Source organism: Phoca vitulina, unplaced genomic scaffold (assembly GCF_004348235.1).
Source record: "Phoca vitulina isolate PV1807 unplaced genomic scaffold, GSC_HSeal_1.0 scaffold2, whole genome shotgun sequence".
NCBI lineage: Eukaryota > Metazoa > Chordata > Mammalia > Carnivora > Phocidae > Phoca > Phoca vitulina.
In genome coordinates this window covers 16,785,500-16,811,220 of record NW_022589705.1, presented here as the reverse complement: position 1 = coordinate 16,811,220, position 25,721 = coordinate 16,785,500, and the positions used below count along the sequence as shown (strand labels likewise).

Here is a 25,721-nt window from a genome sequence, read left to right as displayed (position 1 = left end):
ATGCTTTCAATAAAAATTGGGTAATAGTAAACTAGAAATTTTCCTCTTTAGAAATCTCAATGGTAGTTATACAAACTATGTTTTAACAACTGTGCTAGTGGTAGAATTAACATGCTTTAATAAAATGGAAGAGTCCAAAATGATTAGTAATTAAATAATATTCATTTGGGGGTTTCAATCAATCTTTTCCTCATTCTCAACATTCTCACTTTAACAGTTGGGAAAAGTTCTCAGATGATCCAGTGACTGATTTTATTCTATTCTGACATCTTTAATTAATCTTCGAGTTGAGATATTTTATTTTGCTAAAGACCTGGACCACGGTCAACTGAAATTTAGATCTGTTTGTATTTCTCATTCTCTTGAACACGTACTATGATTCTGGATAAATACCAAATGGGACATGCATACAAAAAAGAGCACAGAAAATTGGAACAAACTAAAATCACAGCATGTGGGGGACCTGAATGAACATGTGCTTAGCAAAGATTTGTTGAATTGAAACACCATACATCCCAGAATTGGAAGAGGCTTTGGGGGCATTTGTTCAATTCTATCTTACTTTCTGCAAAAGAATTTCGACACAACAAACAGTGTTCAAGAGATGAGAGATGATCTGTAAGTGAGTAAAGATCGAACCTATAAAATCGCCACTCCTCATTTGTTAATCCTATGGCAAGTCATTGGTTATCACCTGTTTTTTTTTGTTTTTTTAATAATTACACTCTTGATTTATTCCCACAGGCATAGCCTTTCCTATTTTGAAGGGTCTTTGTTACTTACTTTTTTTTTTTCTTTTGTTCTCCCAAATATAAACACGTTCACACCACTGTTTGAAAAGATAAAATAAAAAAAATTAAACTTTATGAGAATGGGGCCAGGAGCAGGTAGAGTTTCTGAAAAGAATAGATATCTTTCCTTTTTTCATAAGATATGTTTGGAATCATGTAAAATTGGATAAGGTGAACTGAATGAGTAATGCCAGGTTATTACATTAGTTAAGAAGTAGGACATATAGCACAAGCAATGTTTTTGAACACCAATTATTGAAAAATAAGCTGCTATTCAGTTAGCACTTACTAAATGCTAGACAGTGGACTAGGTGCTTCAAAATGCTATTTAACCTTCATGTAGTCCCATGAGAGAGGTATTATTTCCCCATTATATTACCGAGAATTGCATGATTTAGAGAGAAGTAACATGCTTCAATTAAGGCACATAATTTCTTAAAATTTCAATCAAGAAATGTTATTTACTGCAATTTCCCATCATTTGGACCATATAGTAACTATGATAGAGTTTAAAAATAGTGTTTTCTTTGCATAAAATGAAAAAAAGGCAGAAAAGCAAGGAAGATAGGAAATAAGCTTTTTTATTATAAACAGAATTTTGATGGGGAATTTAAATCACCCATGCTTGTTTAATTGATAGGATAATTTGAAAGTGATCTCATCTATTTTTTTCAGTGAGTCCTAAAGCTCTTTATTAGGCAACAGTTCAAATAAAATTTATAGGACTTAGATTATTATGTGAATTGGAAATAATCAAGCTGCATTTAAAAATATTTTGTAATTCATGCTGTTCACTTACTTCTATAATTAATGTAATAAGTTTTGATTGTTGAGGTTTTACTTTGGTAGTTGCCAGATGAAACTTTCCCTCCTTCACATACAAGTACACATATGCACAAATACATTGGCACATGTTTTAATTTTTCTATTTCCCGATTCTTATTTCAACATTGTTATATTACCTTACAATTCCTTTTACTCTGTTGCAATGTTACCTTGTAGCAAGAAAATGAGAATGTCACATAGATCTTTTTGTTTTGTTTTGCTTGCTTTAGTCACATAAAATTAAACTTAACATTTTTCTTCTGTTATGTTTGTTGGATAATTGAAAGACATTGTATAATAGATTAAAGGACATACGTGAGCCATGTCCCCTTTAGACATATGCTAGAGCAGAAATAAATTGCTAAATATAACAAACTACAGGTTTCTTTCCATTAATGTAGTACATTGAAATAAGATTTTATTTTGGTCTCAGGATTTGTGGAAGAAACAAAAGTGAACCCAGTTTTCTTGTATGTGTTTGTTGGGACTGCTACAGTATGTTCTCATGGATATGGGAAAATTGCTAATTGGAACTGATAGCCTCCATATCAGTCAGCAGTACAACTTTCTTGTATTGCTTTAAAAATGTTCCAAGAAAATTTTCAGGCTAGAGGTTTGGCCCAATATGTTTAAAATATACAATCCCTCTGGCTAGCAGCTCTGCCTTGTCTTTCCTGGTTATATCATATCAACTTCTAAGACTCAATGGATGAGTCTTCCCTTGAGTACAATGTGACATCTAAGATAAATCCGGCCCAAAGTGAAGGGGAAAGGACTGATACATCTTTTCACTTTCTATAATACTCTGTGTTGAATGCCCTTCAACTAGTTTATGGCTTTGTACATTTTCCACATCAAGAGAGATTTGGGCTGGCTAAACTTCTTCATAGACTCAGTGAAAAAATAACTAGTTCCTGGGGAAAACTCAGACTTGCCTTTCAATGTACATGAAAGATTCTTTATCGATTTAATGCAGACAGCAACATGTGAGAAACTCACAATCAAATCATTAGTGGCATCCCCTCATGTCTACTCTCTTCTCTGAAAATTTCTTCACCTTTTTACTTTTATTGAAATCTGGTTCTCCCCTGAGAAGACAGCTGCCTCTAAGGCACTCCCAAGCCCTTTGCTACACTCCTCTATCACAGCCTGACATTGGAAAAGCTGTCCTCTTTGCTCCTAATTGCAGTTTTCAGGACATTATTCTTTTCTTCTTTCTACCAATAACCCATCATCACTCTCAGCTGATGAGCATGCTTTCTATTTCACTGAGAAGATGAAAGCAATTACAAGAGAACTTCCATGTGTCTGCACTCCCCTATCTAAACTACAAATAGCATTAGTACACATACTTTGTCTTCCCACCTGTTCCCATAGAAGAATTCTCTGTGATCCTATTTAAAACTATTCATGATTATTTGTGATTATTATCAGCATTATAACGTGGTGTTATTTCTTCCATTTTAGACATCAACAAAACCAAACATGTCTGATGCCATATCCTCCTCTAAGTTTACCCCATTTTGCTTCTCTTCATGCAGAACTCCTCAGAAGTCTTGTTTATATCTATTTGTTATCTATTATTTCTTTTTCCTTTATATTTTATTGAATCCATTAAGATGAGGATTTGCCACAATCAGTGTACTGAATCCACTTATCAATCTCACCAGTGATTCCATTTCTAAAGACGATTCATTTTCAATTTTCATATGACTTGGCCCATTTAGAGCGTATGATAATTTAATAGTTTAATAAATTTTTCTCCTTGAGACATTTCATTCACATTATTTTCAGGACAGTATCTTTTCCAAGTTTTCCTCCTGTTTCATAAACTCTCTCTCAGTCTCTATTATTGGTTTTCCCTCAGCTTTTTGCCTTTCAGTATTTGAAGCATAGTGTTCAGGCCACTTCTCTTGCTGATCCCTTCCAGTTTTATGGGCTTGAGTACTATCTATATACTAATGATTCTCAAAATGATATATTTAGTTCAGACCTCTCCACTGAGCTCTAAATACCAGCTGCCTACTCAACAATACCACTTGGGTGTCTAATAGACATCTCAAACTTAACAACTCTAAAATATAACTCCTGATCTCCTCTCCCAGTGTGTTTTGCATCTTGAGAGACATATTTCCTTCCAAGTTGCTCAAGCCAAAAAACTTCCATTGCCAGTTTTCAACTCATTGAATAAATTCTGTTAGCTACCACCGCTAATTTAATTTTTTTATACCACCTGGTGTCTCTACTTCTCTTATCACCAGAAGTAAAATAATATGTCACATCTGTGCTTGAAACACACTACTAGTATCTTCCCATCCCACAGACTCCTTCAAACCACTTACAGGAATCTACATGATCTTCCCCCCCACTCCAGCTAAATTGTCTCTCATTTCCTGTTAGTTTCCTTATGTTCATTTCACTTGTTCACTAGCCTCCTTGCCTTTTCTCAAACCTGCCACTTGTTTGCTGTTACTTTTTCAATTTGTACTTAAAATTTTCTGTTCTTGGAACTCTCTTTTGCCGGATATCTACATGGCTTACTCCCTCACCTTCATGTCTCTGCTCAAGTATCAGGTTTACTGTGGGACCTATTCTATTTGTTTCTACCTTTCTTTGTTTTATTTTCCTTCCACATAATGTATTATCATGTGACACACACTTTGCTTATTTGTTTGTTGTTTATTTTAGTTATATTTTAAGAATTATGAGGGCAGAGACTTTTGTTTCATTGGTCATTGCTGTATCCTTAGATTCCAGTTACTGCTAGGTGCATAGCAGACATTCTAAAAATGCACTGAAAATCTTCCACTATAAGTCCCTGGTGATGCAAATGCCATGTTATTGGTGACTGGCTCCAAACTTCCATAGCAGGCTTACCCTAGTTATTTTGGTATTTTGTTGCAACACGGCTATCAGTTTCTCCAACTTTTAACATTATGATGGGGTTTTATTGTATTTTTTTTGAATGAATAGAAAAAAAGAAAGGAAGAAAATAAGTAAAGAAGGAAGGAAGGAAAAGGAAAAATAAAGGTGAAAGAAATTCCAAGATGAAAAACCTTTGCATGATGAAAAAACCTGGTTAATAGACTTTGAAACAGACTTTGAAATAGACTTTGAAATATATGCGTGCACATGAGCACGCGCACACACACACACACACACTCCCTACACATACTGTTGGTTTTGTTTCTCTGGATAACTCTAACTAATACAACTACATTGTGTTTTATTTATTTGTTTTGGTTTAAGGTAATTAAAGTCCAGAAATATGTTTAAATTTGGTACAGATCAAATCTTGGACCCTTTAGGTAACCTGACTAAAAGTTTTAGGTGATGTCAAATTGCAAGCCAATTTGACCAAGCCAGAATCATCTTATAACTAGATGAGAATATAGTAGAAGATCATTTGTGTGTGTGTGGGGGGCTATCTTGACAACAGACTTGTTATAAAAAGATTTACAATAGTTTTAATTATTGAGTAATAATAATTTTCATGTATGATGGTGGTGATGCAATCCACAGTGCACAGGAATCTCCAGTCACAGTTTATAGGGGAGCCTAATCAGCATGATATGGATGAGGCAGGGACAGACAATCACAATGAAATCATAGTGATCTTGGGGTAAAATGTGTTGGGATTCTTCTCAGTAACTTATGTTTTGATTATTAAAATAGGTAAATGTTACAAAGCTAGCTAGCTAAGTAGATAGAGATGAGATTGGATAGAAAGAGATAAAATAGAGACACCTAGATATATAACCATATAGATAATTTTTTAATGTTATTATTATGTCAGGTAATTTTATGTGTCAACTTGACTGAGCCATGGTATGCCCAGATATTTGGTCAAGCATTACCTTGAGTGTCTCTGTGACAGTGTTTCTGGATGACATTAACAGTTGAATTGGTATACTGAGTAAAGCAGATTCCTCTCCCTAGTGTAGGTGGGCCTCACCCAAACGGTTGGAGTCCTGAATAGAAATAAAAGGCTTAGTAAAAGAAAATTTCTTCTGCCTAACAGCCTTTGAGCTGGGATATTGATTTTTTTCTCCTACCTTTGGACTCCAACTGAAACATTGGCTCTTTCTAGGTCTTGAGCTTGCAGGCTTTTGGATTGGAACTACACCATGGACTCTCCTGGGTCTCCAGCTTGCTGACTACAGATCTGGGGAAATATCCATCATATCAGCCAATTCCTCATAATCAATATTTTTATATATTATGTATGATATATATTCATATATATATGCGTGCACATGAGCACGCGCACACACACACACACACACTCCCTACACATCCTGTTGGTTTTGTTTCTCTGGATAACTCTAACTAATACAACTACATTGTGTTTTATTTATTTGTTTTGGTTTAAGGTAATTAAAGTCCAGAAATATGTTTAAATTTGGTACAGATCAAATCTTGGACCCTTTAGGTAATCATTTTTCTACCATTTTAATGCTACCAATAGCTCTCTTTTTCATCAACTTCTCCTACTTCTCATAAAATTAGTAGTAAAAGAACTCAAGTCATGTTGAAAGCTGTAAAGTGTTTCACATGCTCTTTTATATCTCTGAGACTTCATATGGGCTGTTGCCTTTTAATGGAATACCCCTTTCTTCCTTCATTGTCTTGCTGATCTTCCTTTAAGCATCACTTCCCCCAGGACATTTTCTCTTATGCCTAAGCTGCTGTAGATGTTCATTCTCTATCCCCTGCTAGTGTCCTACGCAAGTGTCTGTTATAGGACATATCATACAATACTATGATTATTAGTATATCTGATTGAGTTCTCCAGTAGAAAATATTAAGGGCTTTTTGAGAGTAGTAACTATATACCTTTTAAAAAATTATTTTATCTCCAATTCCTACAGTATTGCCAGGCATGAGTATTTGTTGAAAAATTATCCTAATATGAATGTAATATGAATGTAACATGTATTAATTAAGATCATTGAGAGTCATTAATTTCTGGACTAATTGTTTTCTTCACTTAGCAAATTTTCCTAAAGCTAAAAACAAATCCCAATTATTTAAAATTAAATAAGCAAACTTAACAACACAATTTTCTTCTTCAACTGCACATAAAAGGGATGGGTCTTGCTTATACTTTGTGGAATATCATTAAGCAATCATCGTGTTTGACCATGCCTTTATTGCATAACATGCATTGGTTCTCTAAACAAAACTGCTTTCATCTGAGGACATGCAGTGCCTTTGTTAGATCAAATTTGACTGATGAAAAGAAGGAGCTGTCTTCATCATTTTACTAAATCATAGGTAGCAAATTTATTTGCATTTTCACTGTGGATGACAAATCCAGTATAAAGAATGTGGCATCAAATGCTTTTAAGATCCTAGGCTGGCAAAGAAATGAAATGACAACCACTTAGTTCTTAGATTGAGAGTGAGATTCTATAGGCAGATTTTACCTAACAACAACAACTGAAAGACTCACTTGTATCTTATAAATGTCAGCTAGGGAACACAGTTACCTACCATGTAATTAAATTAAGGTTATGTATAATCTAATTAGTCTTCTTTAGAAGCAATTTTTCATTTCTGTATTATCTAACTTTAATTTTTAGAACTCACTGTAATTTCACATCTATTGTTTCTCTAACGTTAATATTCACAGTCTATAGTGCTAGACTATGGCATTATTTGGCTGACTTACTACGTTTCATGTTTACGTAGTAATTACTGTCATCTAGACTCAGGTATTAGTTTCCTGTTGCTGCTATAAGAGATTACCCTAAACTTAGCTATAGGAGATTACCTAAAACACGAGTTTGGTGTCTTACAGTTCTAGAGAGCAGAAATATGAAATAAGTTCTCCGAGGTTAAAATCAAAGTGTTAGCAAGGCTGTATTCCTTGCTGGAGTCTATAGAGAAACATCCATTTTCTTGGCTGTCCAACTTCTAGAGGCAGCACACATTCCTTGGCTGTTGGCCCCTTCTTCTATCTTCAAAGTGACTCCCTCCAATCTCTGTTCTGTCATCCTCTCTTCTTTTTCTAATTCTAAGCATCCAGCCATCCTCTTATAAGGTCCTTTTTTATTACATTGGGTCCATTAGAAAATCTAGGACAATCTTCCCATCTCAAAATTTTTAGTTTAGTCACATTTGGCTGAGTAAGGTAGCATATTCACAGTTTCTGGGGATTAGGATGTGAACACCATTGGGGGGACATTATTCTGTCTACCACAGTCCATATACATTTTTTTCTAATTGTATTTAGCAATAATAAATCATAATTCAGTAGTAGCAAATATCATTGGAAGTCATAACTTGATTTAAAAAGAAACTTTGTGATTATTTTTTGATTAAAAATAATCCAGTCCTTTGAATACTGTCCCACTCCCCAATAATAGAAACATATGGACAGAAGCTAGCTAACCATCCTTCAGTTATGTTACAGAGATGATTCCTTTATGCAAAAATAAAATAGGTGGTCTCTCTATTTCTTGTAACTCTCAGAGTCTCTTTTGTTTTAACTACTGTCAGATAAAGACAGTAGAAACACAATGTCCTTCACTCATTTATTTTTCATTGAATCTTCAAAAGCTAAGAACAAGGAAGGATACAAAATAAAGATTAAATATTCTGTAATGCTTGAGATGTGAAATAAGCTTATATATTTTACATTTAGTTTTGTGTCACTGTGCATATGACATAAGTTGCCATGATTTTCTTGATGATATGATGATATTAACTTTGATTTTCAGCAGTAAAGTAAAACAGACCTAGGTTTTACCTTTAATTTTAACAATTTGAGAGTCTATGAGCAGAAGGGAGGGTGAAAGAATGATGAGCTACATTTATAAGAGATGAATGTGCCCCATTTTAGGAAGACCTACCCATAAAAAAAAAGCATTTGGCTCAGCATCTTCATTTTGTACATAAGGAAATGGAAACCAAAAAAATTTAATGAGTTGTCCAAAGCCATACAACTAGACAGTTGCAGAACTGATATTAGGCCCCAGCTTTTTAAATTCCTAATTTAGTAATCTGTCTATAACACCAGGAACTTTCCAATTTCCTAATTATTATGTAATTTGCTTTGATTTGGTATGGTTCCTCTCTTCCTTTATTTTCATTTTATATGTTAAATTAATATTAATTATGTTGAGTTCCTTGAGAGGTATCTTTTCCAAAAGAAATGATTACAAATGGACAAAATACAATCACCTTTCTATTGCCTTTCTCTTTGCAAAGGTAAGATGCAAGAAAGAAAAAGGAAATTAAGGATGTTTTCACTGCCTTTTCCTTCCATCTCATTTTACTAAGAGATATTAAAGTTTAGTTGAACTAAATTAGAGACTTCGTTCTGAAAGTGAATGCCAACAGTAAGAAAATGGTAACCAGTTCTCAGATTAATGAATGCAATCATTCTGTGTGTGTGTGTGTGGGGGGGGCAGTAAACCACTTGAAATACTTAAATACATGTTGGCTGAGGAACACATCATCTGTAAAAGCCTCAATCTATGCCAGTGTGTAAATAAATACTTACCTTCTCTCAACCCTTCTTTTTCTTTTAGATTTATATGAATGTATCCACCTCTATGCCACATATAAGCTCATTTATAATTTTATCACTTCTTACAGTCTTATTTCATTTTATTTTAGGCCAAATATTTAGAGTTGGAGTCTTTATTGCTTTGACTGACAGGAAAGTCATGATGCTTTGGTACTAATAAGGGCACCATGTATAAATTATTGATTGATCCAATCCATTTGATTCCTTACTCTCCCATATCTTATGCCCAGTTTTGAGTCATTCCAATAGCTATTTTTTTGGCATGAGCTTCATAAATCTCCATACATTTCCTCCTGCTTATCCCTAGAGTGCTTTAAGGTATATGGCAATCAAACTAGAGTTATTTTATTCTCTGACTTTGTCTAGCAGTCACCTTGTTGTAAAGAGTAGAATATATCTGTAGCACAGTATAAATAATAAATGATAAGTATAATCAAAAGTCTTCAGTGGGTGTTGAGCCAGATAATATTTCTGTTTATTTAGTATGACAATGATATGCACTAAGATGTAGTGATTATGCCACAAAACATATGTAGGTGTAAAAATACTTACCATTGGTACTGATTCCAGATAAACAATTCCCTAAGTAGCCATAGACATAGATCATTCCCAGAAGTGGTGATGTCTTTTGTAAGTTAATATTTCACCCATGACATTTTGGTGCCGGTGAATCAACATTTCCAATACTGATTCTCTGTTTGAAGAAATCCTGCCATCTGGAATTGGTCCCTCTAGTAATGCTATTTAAATCATCATGGGATAATGCTTCTTAATCACCTTCAACTTAGTCGGAAAAATAAAAAGGATCATCTATTCAATTTAGACACTCCCTTTGGGGTTATCCAGATATCTGTTTGTTTGTGCCGTTAGGACAATTTATTACTGACATTTCTTTTCGGACCATTTTAGTCTACAAAGTTAATCATGAAAATACTGAATTTCTGATGATATTTAGAAGTTACAATTCAGATGATTTTTTAACTCCACTCTACCTATATTTGCTCTTAATCATTTAATATTATTCTGTATCATGGTGTTGTACTCATTTAGTAATGTAGTACAAATATGGAGGCAATATTACTTTTCTTTATATGGTACTATTATAAGAATGTATAGTAAGAGAATAATTTTAAGAGAATATTTTAGATTCTTAAAAAAAATAATGGAGTCCCTAAAAAGAGATGGAGAAATATCAATAATATACTAATTTATCGGCTAAGGCTAAGACATTACATAAAATAAAGTTAGTCAGGACATAGGCACACATTAATAAACTGTTCAGACTTATAAACATATGCAAATAAAATGGATGCTTATACATACACCAAGGAATAAGAGGACGTACTATCATTACCATCAAGTATCAGGAAACACAGCAGGTTATTCTCAAGTGTATTAAGGTTGTAACATCCCAGAGAGCTATGAAAAGTCAAGAATAGCACTAAGGATGGTGAGGTAGGACAGGAAATTAATAAAAAATTTAAAAAGACATAATATTGCAGCATCCTTTAAGATAAATAACCTGATATAAGAGGTCGAAGCCCTTGAAAAGATTATTAAAATTATCTTACTTCCCTGCGCCTATATTTTCTGGTGAGAGCACGGACCCTAAACACATATTATATTTAACCCAGGATTTTGTTTTTTTAGGTGTGCTTGACTTATTTTTTTCTTCATCTATTCATTTGTTCATTCAACAAATACTTGTTAAATATTTTATCTGAGTAGATACTGTGCTAGTTGCCAGATGGAAAAAGATAAGATAATGACTAAAACACAGCCTGCTCTCAGTTACCTTACAGTTTAGTAGGGGAGACACGATACAATAAATACCCAATTGGGAAAAAAAAAAAAAGTGGAAAGTGTAATAAAAGTGATTAGAAATGGAGTGCAATAGAAGAGAGCAAATTTTGGGGGAAAAGAAATCCAACTCAGTGTGTTCATTGAACACGTATTCTGTGTCAGAGAAATGCAAAGATTTCTTTGCATTCTTGCTATAAATGCAAAGATGAATAAAACATGATTCTTTTCTTATAGGAGTTCTTAGTTTATCAGGATCACCTCTTCCTGGGGTATGAGGAGTGTTAGGGAAGTGACATTTGAGTTGCATCTTAAAATATAGGTAAAATTTTGACATATGGAGAAGAGGGAAAGAGCTTTCCAAGGAGAGGCAAAAGCAGGAACACAACAGCATCTGTGATCCTCTTTCTGAACTTATTTTTATTCTTCTGAAGGCCTGGTATAAGAATGACAGAAGGCATAGCTTTGTGATATATACTTTAGAACACCTTGTTTTTAAAACATAAAAAATAAATGTTTTTAGAAAACTCTATTTTTTTATTCCAAGAATATTTTTGAGTATTTTTATTAGCACCATTCAAATTAGTGGCACTCTTAATAGAGACAGTCTTGCACTGTTCCTATATTTTGGAACTCCCTCTCCCCAAATGGGTCTGCCACCTCTTGTAGCAAGGAACACAAATAAGTTAAATCTCACTATAGAATGGTGTTCAAATATTTCTGAAATAATACATTTCTTAAATATTAGTTTTTTATGATTAGGGTCTACCCTAAAAGTTATATAGTTGTCCTTACCTATTTTCACCCTTTATATTATTTACATGGGTTGAACTGAGAAAAGAAAGAATCAATTCATGAGTTACTCAGGTGGACTTGCTTTTGGATGAGTAACATTAGAAGAAATATTATTAAGTGGCTAATTATGGGTCAGGTCATTTCAAGCACTTTGTAAAAGTCTCTGTTAAGAAGAGCAGGAAACCCAGTATAAACAGAGGAACGGGAAAACAATCCAAGAGAAAAGAGCAGAGAAATTATGTTCATAAAGTTGTCATTCCTCCATGACTGCTATGTTCTGAATGTTTGTGTCTTCCCTGCCTAAACTGTTGATATCCTAATGCCCAGTGTGATGGTGTTAGGAGGTAGGGGCTTTGGGAAGTGGTTAGGTCATCAGGGGAGAACCTTCATTGAATGAGATTAGTGCCCTTATAAAAAGAGATTCCAGGGACCCCTGGGTGGCTCAGTTGGTTGGGTGTCTGCCTTCGGCTCAGGTCATGATCCTGGGGTCCTGGGATCGAGTTCCGCATCGGGCTCCTTGCTGGGTGGGGAGCCTGCTTCCCCTTCTGCCTGCTCTGCCCGCTGCTCCCCCTGCCTGTGCTCTCTAAATAAAATCTTAAAAAAAAAAAAAGAGAGATTCCAGAGAGCTCCCTAGCCCCTACTACATGTGAAAGCACAGTGAGAAGGAACGAGCTATGAACCAGGAAAAGGACCCTTACCAAAATCTGGCCATGCTGGTGCCTTGATCTTGGACTTCCCATCTTCCAGAACTATGAGCAATAAATTTCTGTTGTTAATAAACTACCCAGTCTGCGGTAGTTTGTTATTGCAGCCTGAAAGGACCAAGACAATGACCTTCTGCCCTGAACATTTTTAGACTGAGTAGCTTGAGAAAATCCCTTTCTAAAACTTCATTCTTTAGTATTTTTAAAACATAGAGAGGATTTAAACTACTGTATCATTGGTATACTTTGCAAAGACACAAGAAGCCTACACTTTTTATGCTGGTCAAAAAAGCAGTTTTATCTGTTGATAGATCTTTGTTTAAATATATCCATCCTCTCTGTGATCCACTCTCCATGATTAGTTTAAAAGCTCTTTTCTGGGTGTAGTTTGGCTCTGATATTATGGAACCACTCTGCACGTCTTGTATTTTTTTTTTTTTTTAACAACTTTGTAAGCAGTGCCTTTTGGGATATAAAGATGATGTAAATTTTCAAGGTGATATTTTGAAATTGGAGCTTTGACCAAAACTATGGGCTGATACTGAAAAATTCTGCTGATCATATAAAAATACGACATTCACTTTTCTGAAAGCTGAGAAGGAATGGCAAAGAAAAAAGGGGCATGAGAGGCCCTTTTCTATTATGATCTTAATATATGGTACAAAACAGACTTTAGATCTGGTTATAGATTGATGTTATAAAATATTTCTATAGGAACTTATGGTTTTATATACAAATGATTTATAGATATAAATGATATATATAATTATATATATATAATTAATAATGGTATAAATTCTATTGCTATTCAATCTATTCCATAGTTAAGAAAACTGAGCTTCAGAGGGGTTAAGTGTCTTACTGAAATGTTGCACAGTTAGGCCTTAAAACCATGATTTCATGTCCAGTTTGCCCTTTTACGTTGAATTAATTTGCTATACAACTTAAAACATTATACTGGAAAATTACCATGATAATACTAGTTTCATAGAAAATCTCCTTCAAGGTTTTTAACTGGTAAGTGACATAAACTGAGTAAATGGATGACTAATTTCATGATCATATTTTAGATTTAAACCTGGGATCTAGGTAGCAAATGTTTAGATAATTTTTGATGTTACTTTAATATTTTAATACCACTGTGAAATCATGTGTTCATATATATGCACATATACAAATTCACACAAATGCACAGATGATCCCAAAGACTCATTGTCATCTCAGCTAACGTACGAAGACAGCTGTCTGGTTTTGTATCTCCTCTACTAATTTCACTGCCAATTTATTTAAAGTAAAATGTGACTAATTAATACTTCAGTAAATCAAATGCCAAGTCTTAAGCTTCACCCAGTCTCATTTTTTCTTTATATATTTTGTTAGTACAAAAATTGAGGTTTTTCTAATGATTGCAAGTCTAAAATCCTTAAGGATGTTCCTGCTTGGAAGAGTCAGCAATGAATACGCAGGATCTTTTATAATTAGCCCTCCCAAATACCTCTGACATCTCCTCATCACACTAGCAATTCCCTTCATATGAGAAATAAGTTTTTACTCTGCTTTTCACTAGAGAATTTTTCATTAAATAAAAGACTTAGAGATGAAGCAAGAAACATGTTGGTTTTCAGATCCACTCACGGTCTTGTCAAAGATTGATGGGTAAATGAATAGAAGCCTGAGTACATGGATCATGAATGAGGAGATAGGAGGGAAGGAGAGGATGGTATGTGACAAAGTAGAAAACTGAAGGCTTTATTGAATGCCAAACACAGAAGATGAAAACTTCGTGATTATCTAGGCAGGCTGATCCCCAGATCTCACAAAGTTTATGACCTTAGAAGCTATACCCTACAAAATGATTTGCTAATTTTTTTTAAAGATTTTATTTATTTATTCATGAGAGACAGAATGAGAGAAAGAGAGAGAGGCAGAGGGAGAAGCAGGCTCCCCTCTGAGCAGGGAGCCCGCCGTGAGACTCCATCCCAGGGTCCCGGGATTATGACCTGAGCCGAAGGCAGACGCTTAACCGTCTGAGCCACCCAGGCGCCCGATTTGCTAATTTTTAATGAATGACCAAATATGATTAAATAAAGTATCCTGGTCTGTGTGGGCTGCTGTAACAAAGTTCTCCACTGAGTGGCTTATAAACAGATATTTATTTCTCACAATTCTGGAGGCTGGAAGTTTAAGATCTGGGTGCCAGCACGGTCAGGTGGGGGCCCTATTCCAGGTTGTAGACTTCTTTTTGTATCCTCACATGGTGGAAAGAATAAGCTTTCTCTCTGGGGCCTCTACTATCAGGGCACTAATCTCATTTATGAAGGCTCCATCTTCAGGACCGAGTTACCTCCCCAACGCCTCATACTGTAATACCCTTACCTCCGGCATTAGCTTTCAATATGTGAATAGGGTTGGAGGGTTGGGGGCCTACAAACATGCAAAGTATAGCATGGAGTAATTCTAGAGTTTAACAAAGAAGTTGAAGAACATGTAGGCTTCACATTTTACAGGTGGGAGCACAGCTTCCTCAATGCTATTCTCATATATACATGTATATATATATATATATATATATATACACACACATAAATACACACATATGTATAATGGCAAAGTAGGGATGAAAAATAAAGGACCCTGAATTCTGCCCCTTTTGGTTCTCACTTTTGTGCCCCTTTCCCTCCCAACAGAGAACCTGTCAATCATCACAATAGTCATTTTTGAAGAGAGTGATTGCAAAATTACACGGGATAGAATTTTAAAAGAAAAATAAACAAAAACAGTACAATTTTAACCTTTTTAAATTGCCAAAAGAGTGAGAAAGAATATTTGCTTTCTCTAAAGTAAGAATTTAATTGGGTTAAGGAGGATGCGATAAAATCAGAGTAAGAAAGTAATTTGTTCTTTCAAAACATGCCTGGGCTGCGTTGAACTTTTCACTTTTTGCCATATCAGGGTTTACAGAAAGGAATTCCAGGTTTTGCCGAATGCCATCGATCCATGCTTTCTGTACTAATTTGAGTTGGTCCTGTTGTATAGGGGGTGTGTCTAGCACCCAGGAGATACAGGAGAAGATAGATTTTTAAGGTGAATTTTACAACAAATTTATCTCAGCTTATTTCTCTTGCTGCTTTTGCTTTCTTTAATTTCATTTAGAAGTTGAAAGAAGAAGAACTTTAATTAGATTTATGTACAAAAGGCACCATAGCCCATTTAGGTCCTCGATGATTTTCTTTAGCAATACCAAAAGGCAAAGGCACGTATACCTGGTGTATTACGGTATGAAGTATTAAAAATATAGTGATTGAAATTCTCTTAGTTTTCATCACCTTTTTGTGGCTTTAAAGCAACTGTTTTATTTAATGCAAGAGTTCTAATTGGCTGCATTGTTTTGGACAGAAAGAACAGTTGGGTGTTGAAGATTATTGCTGAATCATTGTTACATTTTTTGTGTGTGGTGTGAGCAAGTACCATGGTGATCAGTTCTTTAACATATTTCTAGGTAAGAAGATAGTGAATGCTTTCTCAATCTAAGTGTGCTAAGGCATTTTTCAGTCTATTTATCACAGAAGTATGACTGCTTTCAAGTTCAACAGTCACTGCAATGTGTGGCTGTGCCTATGTCACCTCTTCTGAACTGTTCCCCAAGTATCTGACTCTGGTATCAATGTTCTGGCTAAAACCTGCACAGCTACATTTATAGTTTCCTTTCTTCCTGTTTCAGCCTAGCAGAGCGGAGAAATTCATGGCTCTGATTCAGAGGAATTACAACTTTGTTATAATGTTCAAATAATGGTCTGCTAAAAATCTTCTTGTAAAAGAAAAAGAGGTTCACTCTCTTACTATCAAGGTCATTACTGAACCCAGTGTGTTTAGTTTAAAAGCACAGAGATGCCATCTAGCAGCCATTCTCAGGAATTTCCTGCACTGAAATATTCCTATCTCCATACAACTAAGCAATAATTGAATTCTTACAAGCTTTCAGGTTTTTAAAAATTTACTTATTAAATGAGTGATGGTTTGGCACATTGCCTCTAATTCAGGCACTCCATTACAAATAAAAGTAATTTCTCTTAAAATAAGTAAGTAATATACCTATGAGTTTTTCTAAATGGAACTAGAAACTTGTTAATAAGATTTTAATTAGGAAAACATAGTTCTCATAATTTTCCTGAGGGGAAAATTGATAACCTGTCTATATAAAAATGCAAATAATTAATTAGTGGTGAATTGCCTTTCTTTGCTGAAAGAAAATACTAATTTTGCCAATTTTCTGATATATCAAATGAGAAAAAAGAAAGTGAGTGCATGCTGAAAGTAAGTCCATCCTATGAATATAAAGGTTTGGGCATTTTTTTTTTTTAATTTAAAAATAAAATTGACTTTCAAGTAACTTATCTTACCATAAGATGGCGATACTTAAGCACTTTATAAAATGTCATATAAGATCTGGAAGTTTCAATCTCAGGAAAAATGATCATAAACATAAACATTATCTAGTCTTCCATGAAATAGAATTGGTACTGTTATTAGAAAGCCTTATTATTTTTAGATAAATTAATATACAGTGATCACTAAGGTTTAGATTTCCAATATTTGATCTATGTGGCAATTGTATACCTGAAAAACCCCATTCAATTTTAAGAGCTCTCCTATTTTGCCAATTTGTGTGTCTCCATGTGTGATGATACATATATATTTACTATAAACATAAAGTGTAACAATATAGAAGAATATTTGAATGCATTTATTTAAAAATGCGATTATGAAATATATCAGTTCTAGCATATTAGTATATTTAAAAACATCAACTGTTTAGAATGTCTGTACATTTAAGTGTCATCACTTAATTATTACTTATTGTCCAAAAACTGTGGTCTTATATGTTTCTATATTGGATTTTTATTTCAATTTCGTCATGCATAATTTGCATTATGAATGCTAATTTTATTACCTAAACCCTTAAGTAGGTAATGCAGTAACAAATAAAATTTGAGAAAATTCTTAGTTCATAACCTAATCGACAATTATTTTGAGAATTCAGTGGTACCATTTATGATTTGGTTGGGAGGGATGCTATAGTTTGGTGATCAACAACAGTTTGCTAAAACATACAAAAGTAGCTTTTATTCGGTTTTTAAAAGCAATATTTTGTCTACTAGTCCAGAAAGTTTTTAGACATTAAAATCAGTTGCTATGAACCTTTTAATATTTTCTATAATGTCATATGTATTGTAGAACAAACTATCATCTGTTCTTTACACACTGTATTGCAGTATCTAGAATCTGACAAGGACAATTTGAAAAGTTCATGTATACGTTTTCTTCCCTGGATTTCTCAGCTCACTTGTACTAAACAGCCCCAGTTAAGTATAAAGAAAAGTTATATTTTGTTGAATACACAGAAATAAACTTATCAATACTAGAAAAGATCATATTGACAAAAATGGGTCATTTATTTGGGGGATTTAACAGCTCTTTTGTTTTATTTAACAGCTCTTTTTTTTTGTTTGTTTATACATACCTAATTTGGGAAAGAGTGGGGTTCAAGAATTCATGAAGGTATTTATACACTAAAGATACCAGACAAATCAGGTCACACATGCAGTTGCTGGTAAAGCTCTACATTTCTGAATTCATTTTAAAGAATGACAAAACTCACTTTAAGTGATTTTTTTTTTTCTGCAGTAACTCAGTAGTTGGCTTTGCTTTTAAAAAATGTTTTACCAAGAATATTCCAAAAGAGATATATAATTGAAAATGTTCAAAAGTGGTAACCAACATAATATAATGAGAGTGGCAGTAGAATGTGTCACTATAGATCCAGAGACAAAAAAGAAAAAGATTTAAAAATATAAAAACAAAATCAACACTTTTTACCTGGGTGTAAAGCTACCCCTTAGTATGTAAAATACTCTATTAATATCATTAAGGTGGCATTCACACAGTGTGGAGATTCCACAGTGACAATATCAGCACAACTGTACCTTTAAAATAAAATTATTCTCATCAGGTCTCTCTAAATATGAAAAGTGCACAGAAATAACCGCAAATATATATGATATGATTCTAAGTTTTCCCTATATACTATATTAGGCCTAGAAATACTCAACCATAATATTAGGTTATGTTGGTTACATATTAGTTCTCTCCAATTATGAAAAGAAACTTCATTTCTCTATACTACACAGATAATGTTAAGCTTTAAAAATCACTTTGCAATATTCCAGAATGCAGCTTTATATGGTTTTGTAACATGGTATCATTTTTTTCTGTTTTGTCAAAGTGCTCTTGACACTTGACAAGCTAACTAAGTAAAATGACTTAAGAAATTGTATCTCTTACTCTTTTTACCAGATGCCTTATCTCTTATTCCAGATAATTGCAATTTTCTTTGAATGCTGAAGCTCTCAAATTACCTCACTTTATTGTCAAGACGTTTCTCGCACACAACTGAAAACATTTCACCATATTTTTCTACCTTTTTATCAAAAGAGCTTAGCGTTCACTTTAATTACCAGTACTGGATAATTTTCAGAGTTCGAGCTATAAGACAACTCATCCTTCCTATTGCCAGTCCTCCCTAGTTTGATAGGGTTCTCACTTTCTGTTTGACACTGGTAATCAGAACTTCCTCAGTGCTTCCTAATTTTCTTAATAAAAAGAGAAGCAGATAAACACAAGCTCCTTTCACGAATGCCTCTCAGCCATGGCAGAGTATAGCTGTGTTACCAGCAGCATCCTAAATGTTTTGGACACAAACCGCAGCACGTCTGCGATGGGAGTATTATATTATTGACCAGGATCAGCTGGAAAACGCTTCTCTGCTTTCAACAAAGAAACAGTGCTCCATCTCCTAATACATGTTTACAAATCGCATTGTTTCAACTGCTAACTCCTTTGCATTGTCCGACTTCAAAAGAGAACATTAAGCACTTGGACACGGAATAAGCTAAATTCCCCCGAGAGCCGCATAGCCCTCTGCCCATACACATTATATTCGCTCTTGGTCCCTACCCACCGCCCCCCCCCCAGCCCCCCCGCCCCCCCGCCCCCCGCCTGGACTCTACCTTGAGGAGCTATTCCTCCGGTAGTTCACCTTGTTATCTTACAAACAGTAGGGATAACCAGGCACCACCAAGATAGCTGGAAGAGCTGTCTTTCGTGCCTTTTTTTTTTTGCGTATTTATTTGCATTTTTGGTCGGTTTGTTACATATTGCACATTTATTTCAAACAAGAGTTAAATATTGCCCATACCTTGGAAGGATCTAATCCAGCAAGCAAAGACAGCAGCAGGAGATTGAGTAGGTTGGACGTCGCCTGCATTCTGATCTAGGTTTTTGCCCTCTCTTTACTCTCTTTTATGTAGCCACTCCACTCTTCACTGCAGAGACCTTTCGCTCGTCAGTTGCACTTTCTGCCCGCCAGTCAGAGCAGAGTAGAGGCAGAGGCGGTGGCTGGAGCAGGAGCAAGAGCCGCAGAAGCGGGAGCAGGAGCAGCGGGAGCAGAAGCAGCGGGAGCAGTAGCGGCAGCCGCCCTGGGGGGCGATCATTCCGCAGGCATTCTCAGAGCTGGGAGTCCGCGCGAGCTCAGGAGGGTGGGTTTGGCTGCAGTGGGCGCTGACCGAGGTGCTGAAGCTCCTCCACCCCGAGCCCTAGCCTAGCCTCTCTCCCGCTGCTGCTATCTAGCCAGCCCACCTCAAAAGTTTTGACCCAAGAAAAAGATACAGGGAGTAACTGCTGAGAGAGGTGTGGAGACCTGGGCAACGGATATGACATCACTACAGCTCCTGAGGGTTTGGGGGTATATGTTGCTGGGAATTTGTTAACCAAACAAGGATTGACTCTCACGCTCCAGTTCAGCATTTGGTGGCAACTTGAGCTGCAAAGGAGAAGAGTCAGCTAGATACAGGATTATGAAACAAATAGTGCCTGGAACCTTCTGCTGTCATTGACAGAGGACTCGATATCGTATTTAGTGCTTTAAACAAAGTTTGCAGTGGAGACTATCAATGTGAATTTTCTGTTCAAGGCACCCAGTCTGTAGCTATTATATATGCATATATGCACTGTCATTTATAAATAGCCTATTGAAATAATATATTTGGTTAGGTATTAATGTATATTTTTCTGTCTAGGACTTTTGGTCATCTAAAAATACTATGCATAAATAAATGAAGAAGCTTTCTTTTTTATCATAAATGGGATATTCCATTAGTGACCTCCCCACCCCCACCGACACACACAGCTGAAATCTCTCTTCCTCACACACAGCTACAGCCATAGCCAGAAATATAATTTCCCTGTCTATCTGACTTGTGTTTATGCCTGAGGAAGAATTCAGTGATGGATGGACAGTGGGATGGGAAAAATGATTATTTCGAAGCTTCCAAATATTTCTGTTTTCCTGAGCTCAAAAGAGGCAGAACAGCTGCCTCACAAGAGCAAGAGAGGGTAAATAACAAACTAACACTCTCATACACCTTATGTTGTTTAACTATACTTAAGTGACTTCTTTTCTTTGAAGGTGGGAAAAAGTGTTTGAATAAAAACGTGGAGAGGAGTTCGCAACCACCTTGAAACCTCCCTCCCATACGATTATACCTATAATGCTCCTTGAGTTATGTCTTCTGTTGATTTTTCTAGAAATGTTACTTCTTAAGGATTAAAATATGTGAACTGATGATATGGCCATTGCTTCCACTATAAAAAAGAAGATAAATTGTTTGAGATATTAGACACACACTGTGTACAAAATCTCACCAATCTTTTACTGAAAACTCTTCATATTTTTCAATACAATAAATCTCAATTAGGAATCAAATGTCTTAAAAAGTTATAATCCCCAAGGATTTACATCATATTGCATCTATTTTGTCCTGATATTATGAATATGTATACATGTGTATGTCATTACTTGAGACCTTTTTTTCCTTATGAAACATAAATAACAAGAAGAAAAATAAATATGAAAATTCCTTTTGAAGAAATAGATCACGCATACAAAAGAGATTGAAGAATAAGAGAAAGAAGGTAGAATTATCTGAAGGCTATTAGTTTAATGATAACCCCAGCAATCATAACAACAGTTGGAAATTCCCATTATTACCCAGCAGAAACAGAAAACAGAAATTTTCTTTTGAGGTAATAGATAAAACTGGAGAGTTATGTCTGACAATGTTTGGGATAACTTTCTAGAGCATGTTTGGGGCTCTTTCCCCCCCCTCTTTTTACATTTGTTTCTTAACCTAATCCCTGTCTTTATCCATCCATCTAGAATAAATCAGCATAGATTATGTTTTTCAATGATTCATACATGAAAATTGTTGAAAATTTTATTCTGTACCCATTTCTAAACACTTCAAATCATTGCACAATTTGAAAATGAATTTGCAGAGGTGCAGTAGCTGGGTGGCTATAATAGTGCGTTAGTATTACTTATACTAAATACAACATAATTGTTTATTTTTATGCATGCTCTTCTCTCTTCTCAGAATATCTTCTACCATCTTGTTCCACCTCCACCTCTCATCACACAGTGCAGCATGCTTATTTGAATATGAGGAACTGTGCTTAATAGACACACAAAAAAAGTAATATGAAATCATAATCATCATAAACATAAGATCAATAGCTGTTCTTTTAATGACAACAGTGTTTTTTCCTAGGGATAAAAATTATTCTGATCTCGTGCATGGTTCACAATATTAATAATGATTGGACCAAAATGCCTATATGGGTACATTTTTTTTCCCCTTTAAGTCTCCATTTCCCGGGGTGCCTTAGTGGGTCAGTCAGTTAAGTGTCTGCCTTTGGCTCAAGTCATGATCCCAGGGTCCTGGGATGGAGCCCCAAGAGTTGGGCTCCCTGCTTAGTGGAGAATCTGCTTCTCCCTCTTCCCCTGCTCCTGCTGTGTGTGTGTGTGTGTGTTGTGTGTGTGTGTGTGTGTGTGTGTCTATCTCGTGTGCCCAACTCTCTCTCTAATAAATAAATAAAATCTTTTTTAAAAAAGTCTCCATTTCCCTATATTTTGTGGCACTGGATGATCATTTGTAACAAGGAGTTAATAAGAATACAAATTCTGTGGCACTTTGAAAAAAAAAATGTGATGGAAGATGGGAACACTTAAAGTAAGCAATGTATGATGTGATTATGTTACAAATGAAAACAGAAGATCTTAGTATACTTTCAACACACTTGCCATAAGAAAAGCTTGGTCATTTGTAGAGAACAATCAAGTTTAGTAACCAAAAACTTTATTAAACATGCTAGTGAAAAACAAAAGCTGTATCTAAACAGCACAAATGCACCAATATCCTACTACTTCTCTCTCTCTCTAAAATAAAACAAACTGAAAAGAGTTTTTCTAAAAAGAATTCTTTAAAAAAAAAAGATTTTTATTTATTTATTTGACAGAGACAGAGATAGTGAGAGCAGGAACATAAGCAGGGTAAGTGGGAGAGGGAGAAGCAGACTCCCCATTGAGCAGGGAGCCCGAAGTGGGCTCAATCCCAGGACCCTGGGATCATGACCTGAGCCAAAATCAGACGCTTAATGACTGAGCCACCCAGGTGCCCCTAAAAAGAATTCTGATTATTGTTTTTAGTCATTTGTTTTATAATCAAACTCCCTTATAATACATTTTCATAAAATCAATTTGATGACATTGTAGGCCATATCGTATCTTATCTGTGCATAGCAATTTACATATCATTTTTCCTTGTAAGAAAGTCCATGAAGCTCTTCCATTAGCTATTCAAAAAAGTTCTGTAATGGAAAGGAAATGGTATATCTACTTTTGTCTTCACAGTCACTTCATATTGTTACTGTAACTTAAATTGGTAACTGAAATTTAGAACAAAATGATAAAATATGGTGCATAGCATAGATTTAGAAATTTTACATTTTTCACTACATGCATGAGAAAATATTTGATATTTATATATTTAATTAAAGTTATCCCTCTATGCCTACAATGGGTACAAAATTCCTCTGAGATTTATAAAGCACTACACAAATTTTAACCAGTACTATCTATAGAGGCATGCATGAAAATAAGCTTAAATGAAATTGTATACATATATAATATCTAGAACAAAAATGTAACTTTTTTTTAAAAGATTTTATTTATTTATTTGACAGAGAGAGACACAGCGAGAGAGGGAACACAAGCAGGGGGGAGTGGGAGAGGGAGAAGCAGGCTTCCCGTGGAGCAGGGAGCCCGATATGGGGCTCGATCCCAGGACCCTGGGATCATGACCTGAGCCGAAGGCAGACGCTTAACGACTGAGCCACCCAGGCGCCCCCAAAAATGTAACTTTTTAAAAAATATTTTATTTATTTGTTTGTATGTTTATTTATTTATTTATTTTAGAGAGAGAGCATGAGTGGAGGGGAGGAGTAGAGGGGCAGGGAGAGGAAGAAGGAGAGACTCTCCAGCAGACTCCCTGCTGAGTGCAGAACGTGAAGCAGGGCTCCATCTCTAGACCCTGATATCATGACCTGAGCCGAAACCATAAGTCCCAGGCTTAATCAACTGAGACACCCAGGCACTCTAAAAATGTAGCTTTTAAAACACCTATACCCAATATTACAAAATTAAATTCTTAGTTATATAATAGATTACATTGTTAGATGACTGTTTTGTGTATTAGTCTACTTCTGTATGATATATTTGTATGATATATTGCTTTTGGATGTGTTACACTGCTTCAGCACTACAGAGCTGCTTCATTATGTTAAAAAATTCTGTTACTTATATTGACTTTCACCTATCACTTAACATTGATGGACTTGATTATTTCAGAACAATAAAAAGGATTATCCAACAGGTTATATAAACCCTTGAGAAAATTTTCACCTTTCATTAGATAAATGAAATAATCTTTGATTAATTTTCTAATGTACTTGATCTATGAAAGTACTGCCACACTTTCATTTTTTGCCCTCTTCTCTTCTATTCTCTCTTGAGGTGATTTTTCTACCTTGCTTGTTTTTAAGCCATTTCCATCTAGATCCCCTACCTCTCCTAACTACCCAATCTAAAATATCACCACAATCATTCTCTATTTATGTTATTTTTTATAAGGTAGATTATTTATTGTCTGTCTCTTTTATTATAATATATTTAATAAAGGGTCTTTGTTTGATATTCTGCTCTAATCCAATCATCTAGAGTAGTGCCTGGCACCTGGTAGTCACTTAATCAATAATGATTTAATGAATGAATGAATGAGTGAATTTCTGACCCTAATTCCTTCATGCATGATATTTATATACCCAAGGTTTGCTAGATGTCACTAACTTAGTTTCTTGCAGGCACCTCAAACTCAATATTTCAAATGAATATTTTTCCTCAATCATATTAGTTTGTAACACAATTTTCTCTATATTGCAAAGAAATAAGCATGGAAATCACACTTGATTTCTCCCTCATCTGCATTCAATCCATCAAAAATTCTGTTAATTTTTTCTCCATTTTTTTTCTCCATAATATCTCTACATCCATCCCACTTCTCCGTGCATACCTAGATCAGGACCTCATTTTCTATCATGTGAGTTATTACAATGGTTTCTTTCCCCTGCCTTATCACCAGTATTTCTTTTACTTCTACTTTCAACCTGCAATTTATTATCCACACAGGACCTGAGATAGTTGATTTAAAGACTAATTTGCCCAAGTTACTTCTCAGATTAAAGGCCTTCAGTGTCTCCCTGTCTTCTACATGACCAAGTGTGGACTCTTTAAAATGGCTTATCCATGGCCCTGCATGATATGGCCCTTTGTTTTTCTCCTAAGTCTCAATTCTAACCATTGTCCCAATAATTTGAATCCAGTAAAATTGTAATGCTTGTAGTTCCCTTAATAGTGTTCTCTGTCTTTGATAGCTTTTCTTTTCCCTGAACGATTCTTTTGCTGCTTTTAAGTTTCATTCTAAATGTCATCTCATCTAGAAATTATTTCTTGGGCCCCCAGTACTCTTTCTCAAGGTTTTTCTTAACACTTGATTATAGAGACATTTCAAAAACTAGTATTTTAAAATATCTAGGCAGAAACTTCAAGGATTCTTATGACCTAGACTTAAAAGTCCCAAGAGTCATATTTGCTGCATTTTTGTTTGAGCAAGTAACTAAAGCCAGCCTAGATTTAAAGGGAAGATAATTAGATCACATCTCTCAATGTAAGACATTGTATGTGCTAACAGGGAGGGAAGAAGTTGATGGTATCCATATTTGAAAATATGTAACAGGGGCGCCTGGGTGGCTCAGTCG

General features: G+C 35.1%; 1 protein-coding gene across 1 annotated transcript in view; it reads right to left on the bottom strand.

Annotated features, from left to right (window-relative positions):
• The window catches only part of OLFM3 (olfactomedin 3), a 191,544-nt gene extending 171,300 nt beyond the window's left edge, over nt 1–20,244 (bottom strand). The window contains exon 1 of the mRNA XM_032422529.1: nt 19,708–20,244. Coding sequence (XP_032278420.1) covers nt 19,708–19,776 — 69 coding nt within the window. The 5' untranslated portion in view covers nt 19,777–20,244. The remainder of the gene's footprint in view (nt 1–19,707) is intronic.
• Between the last annotated feature and the right edge of the window lie 5,477 nt (nt 20,245–25,721).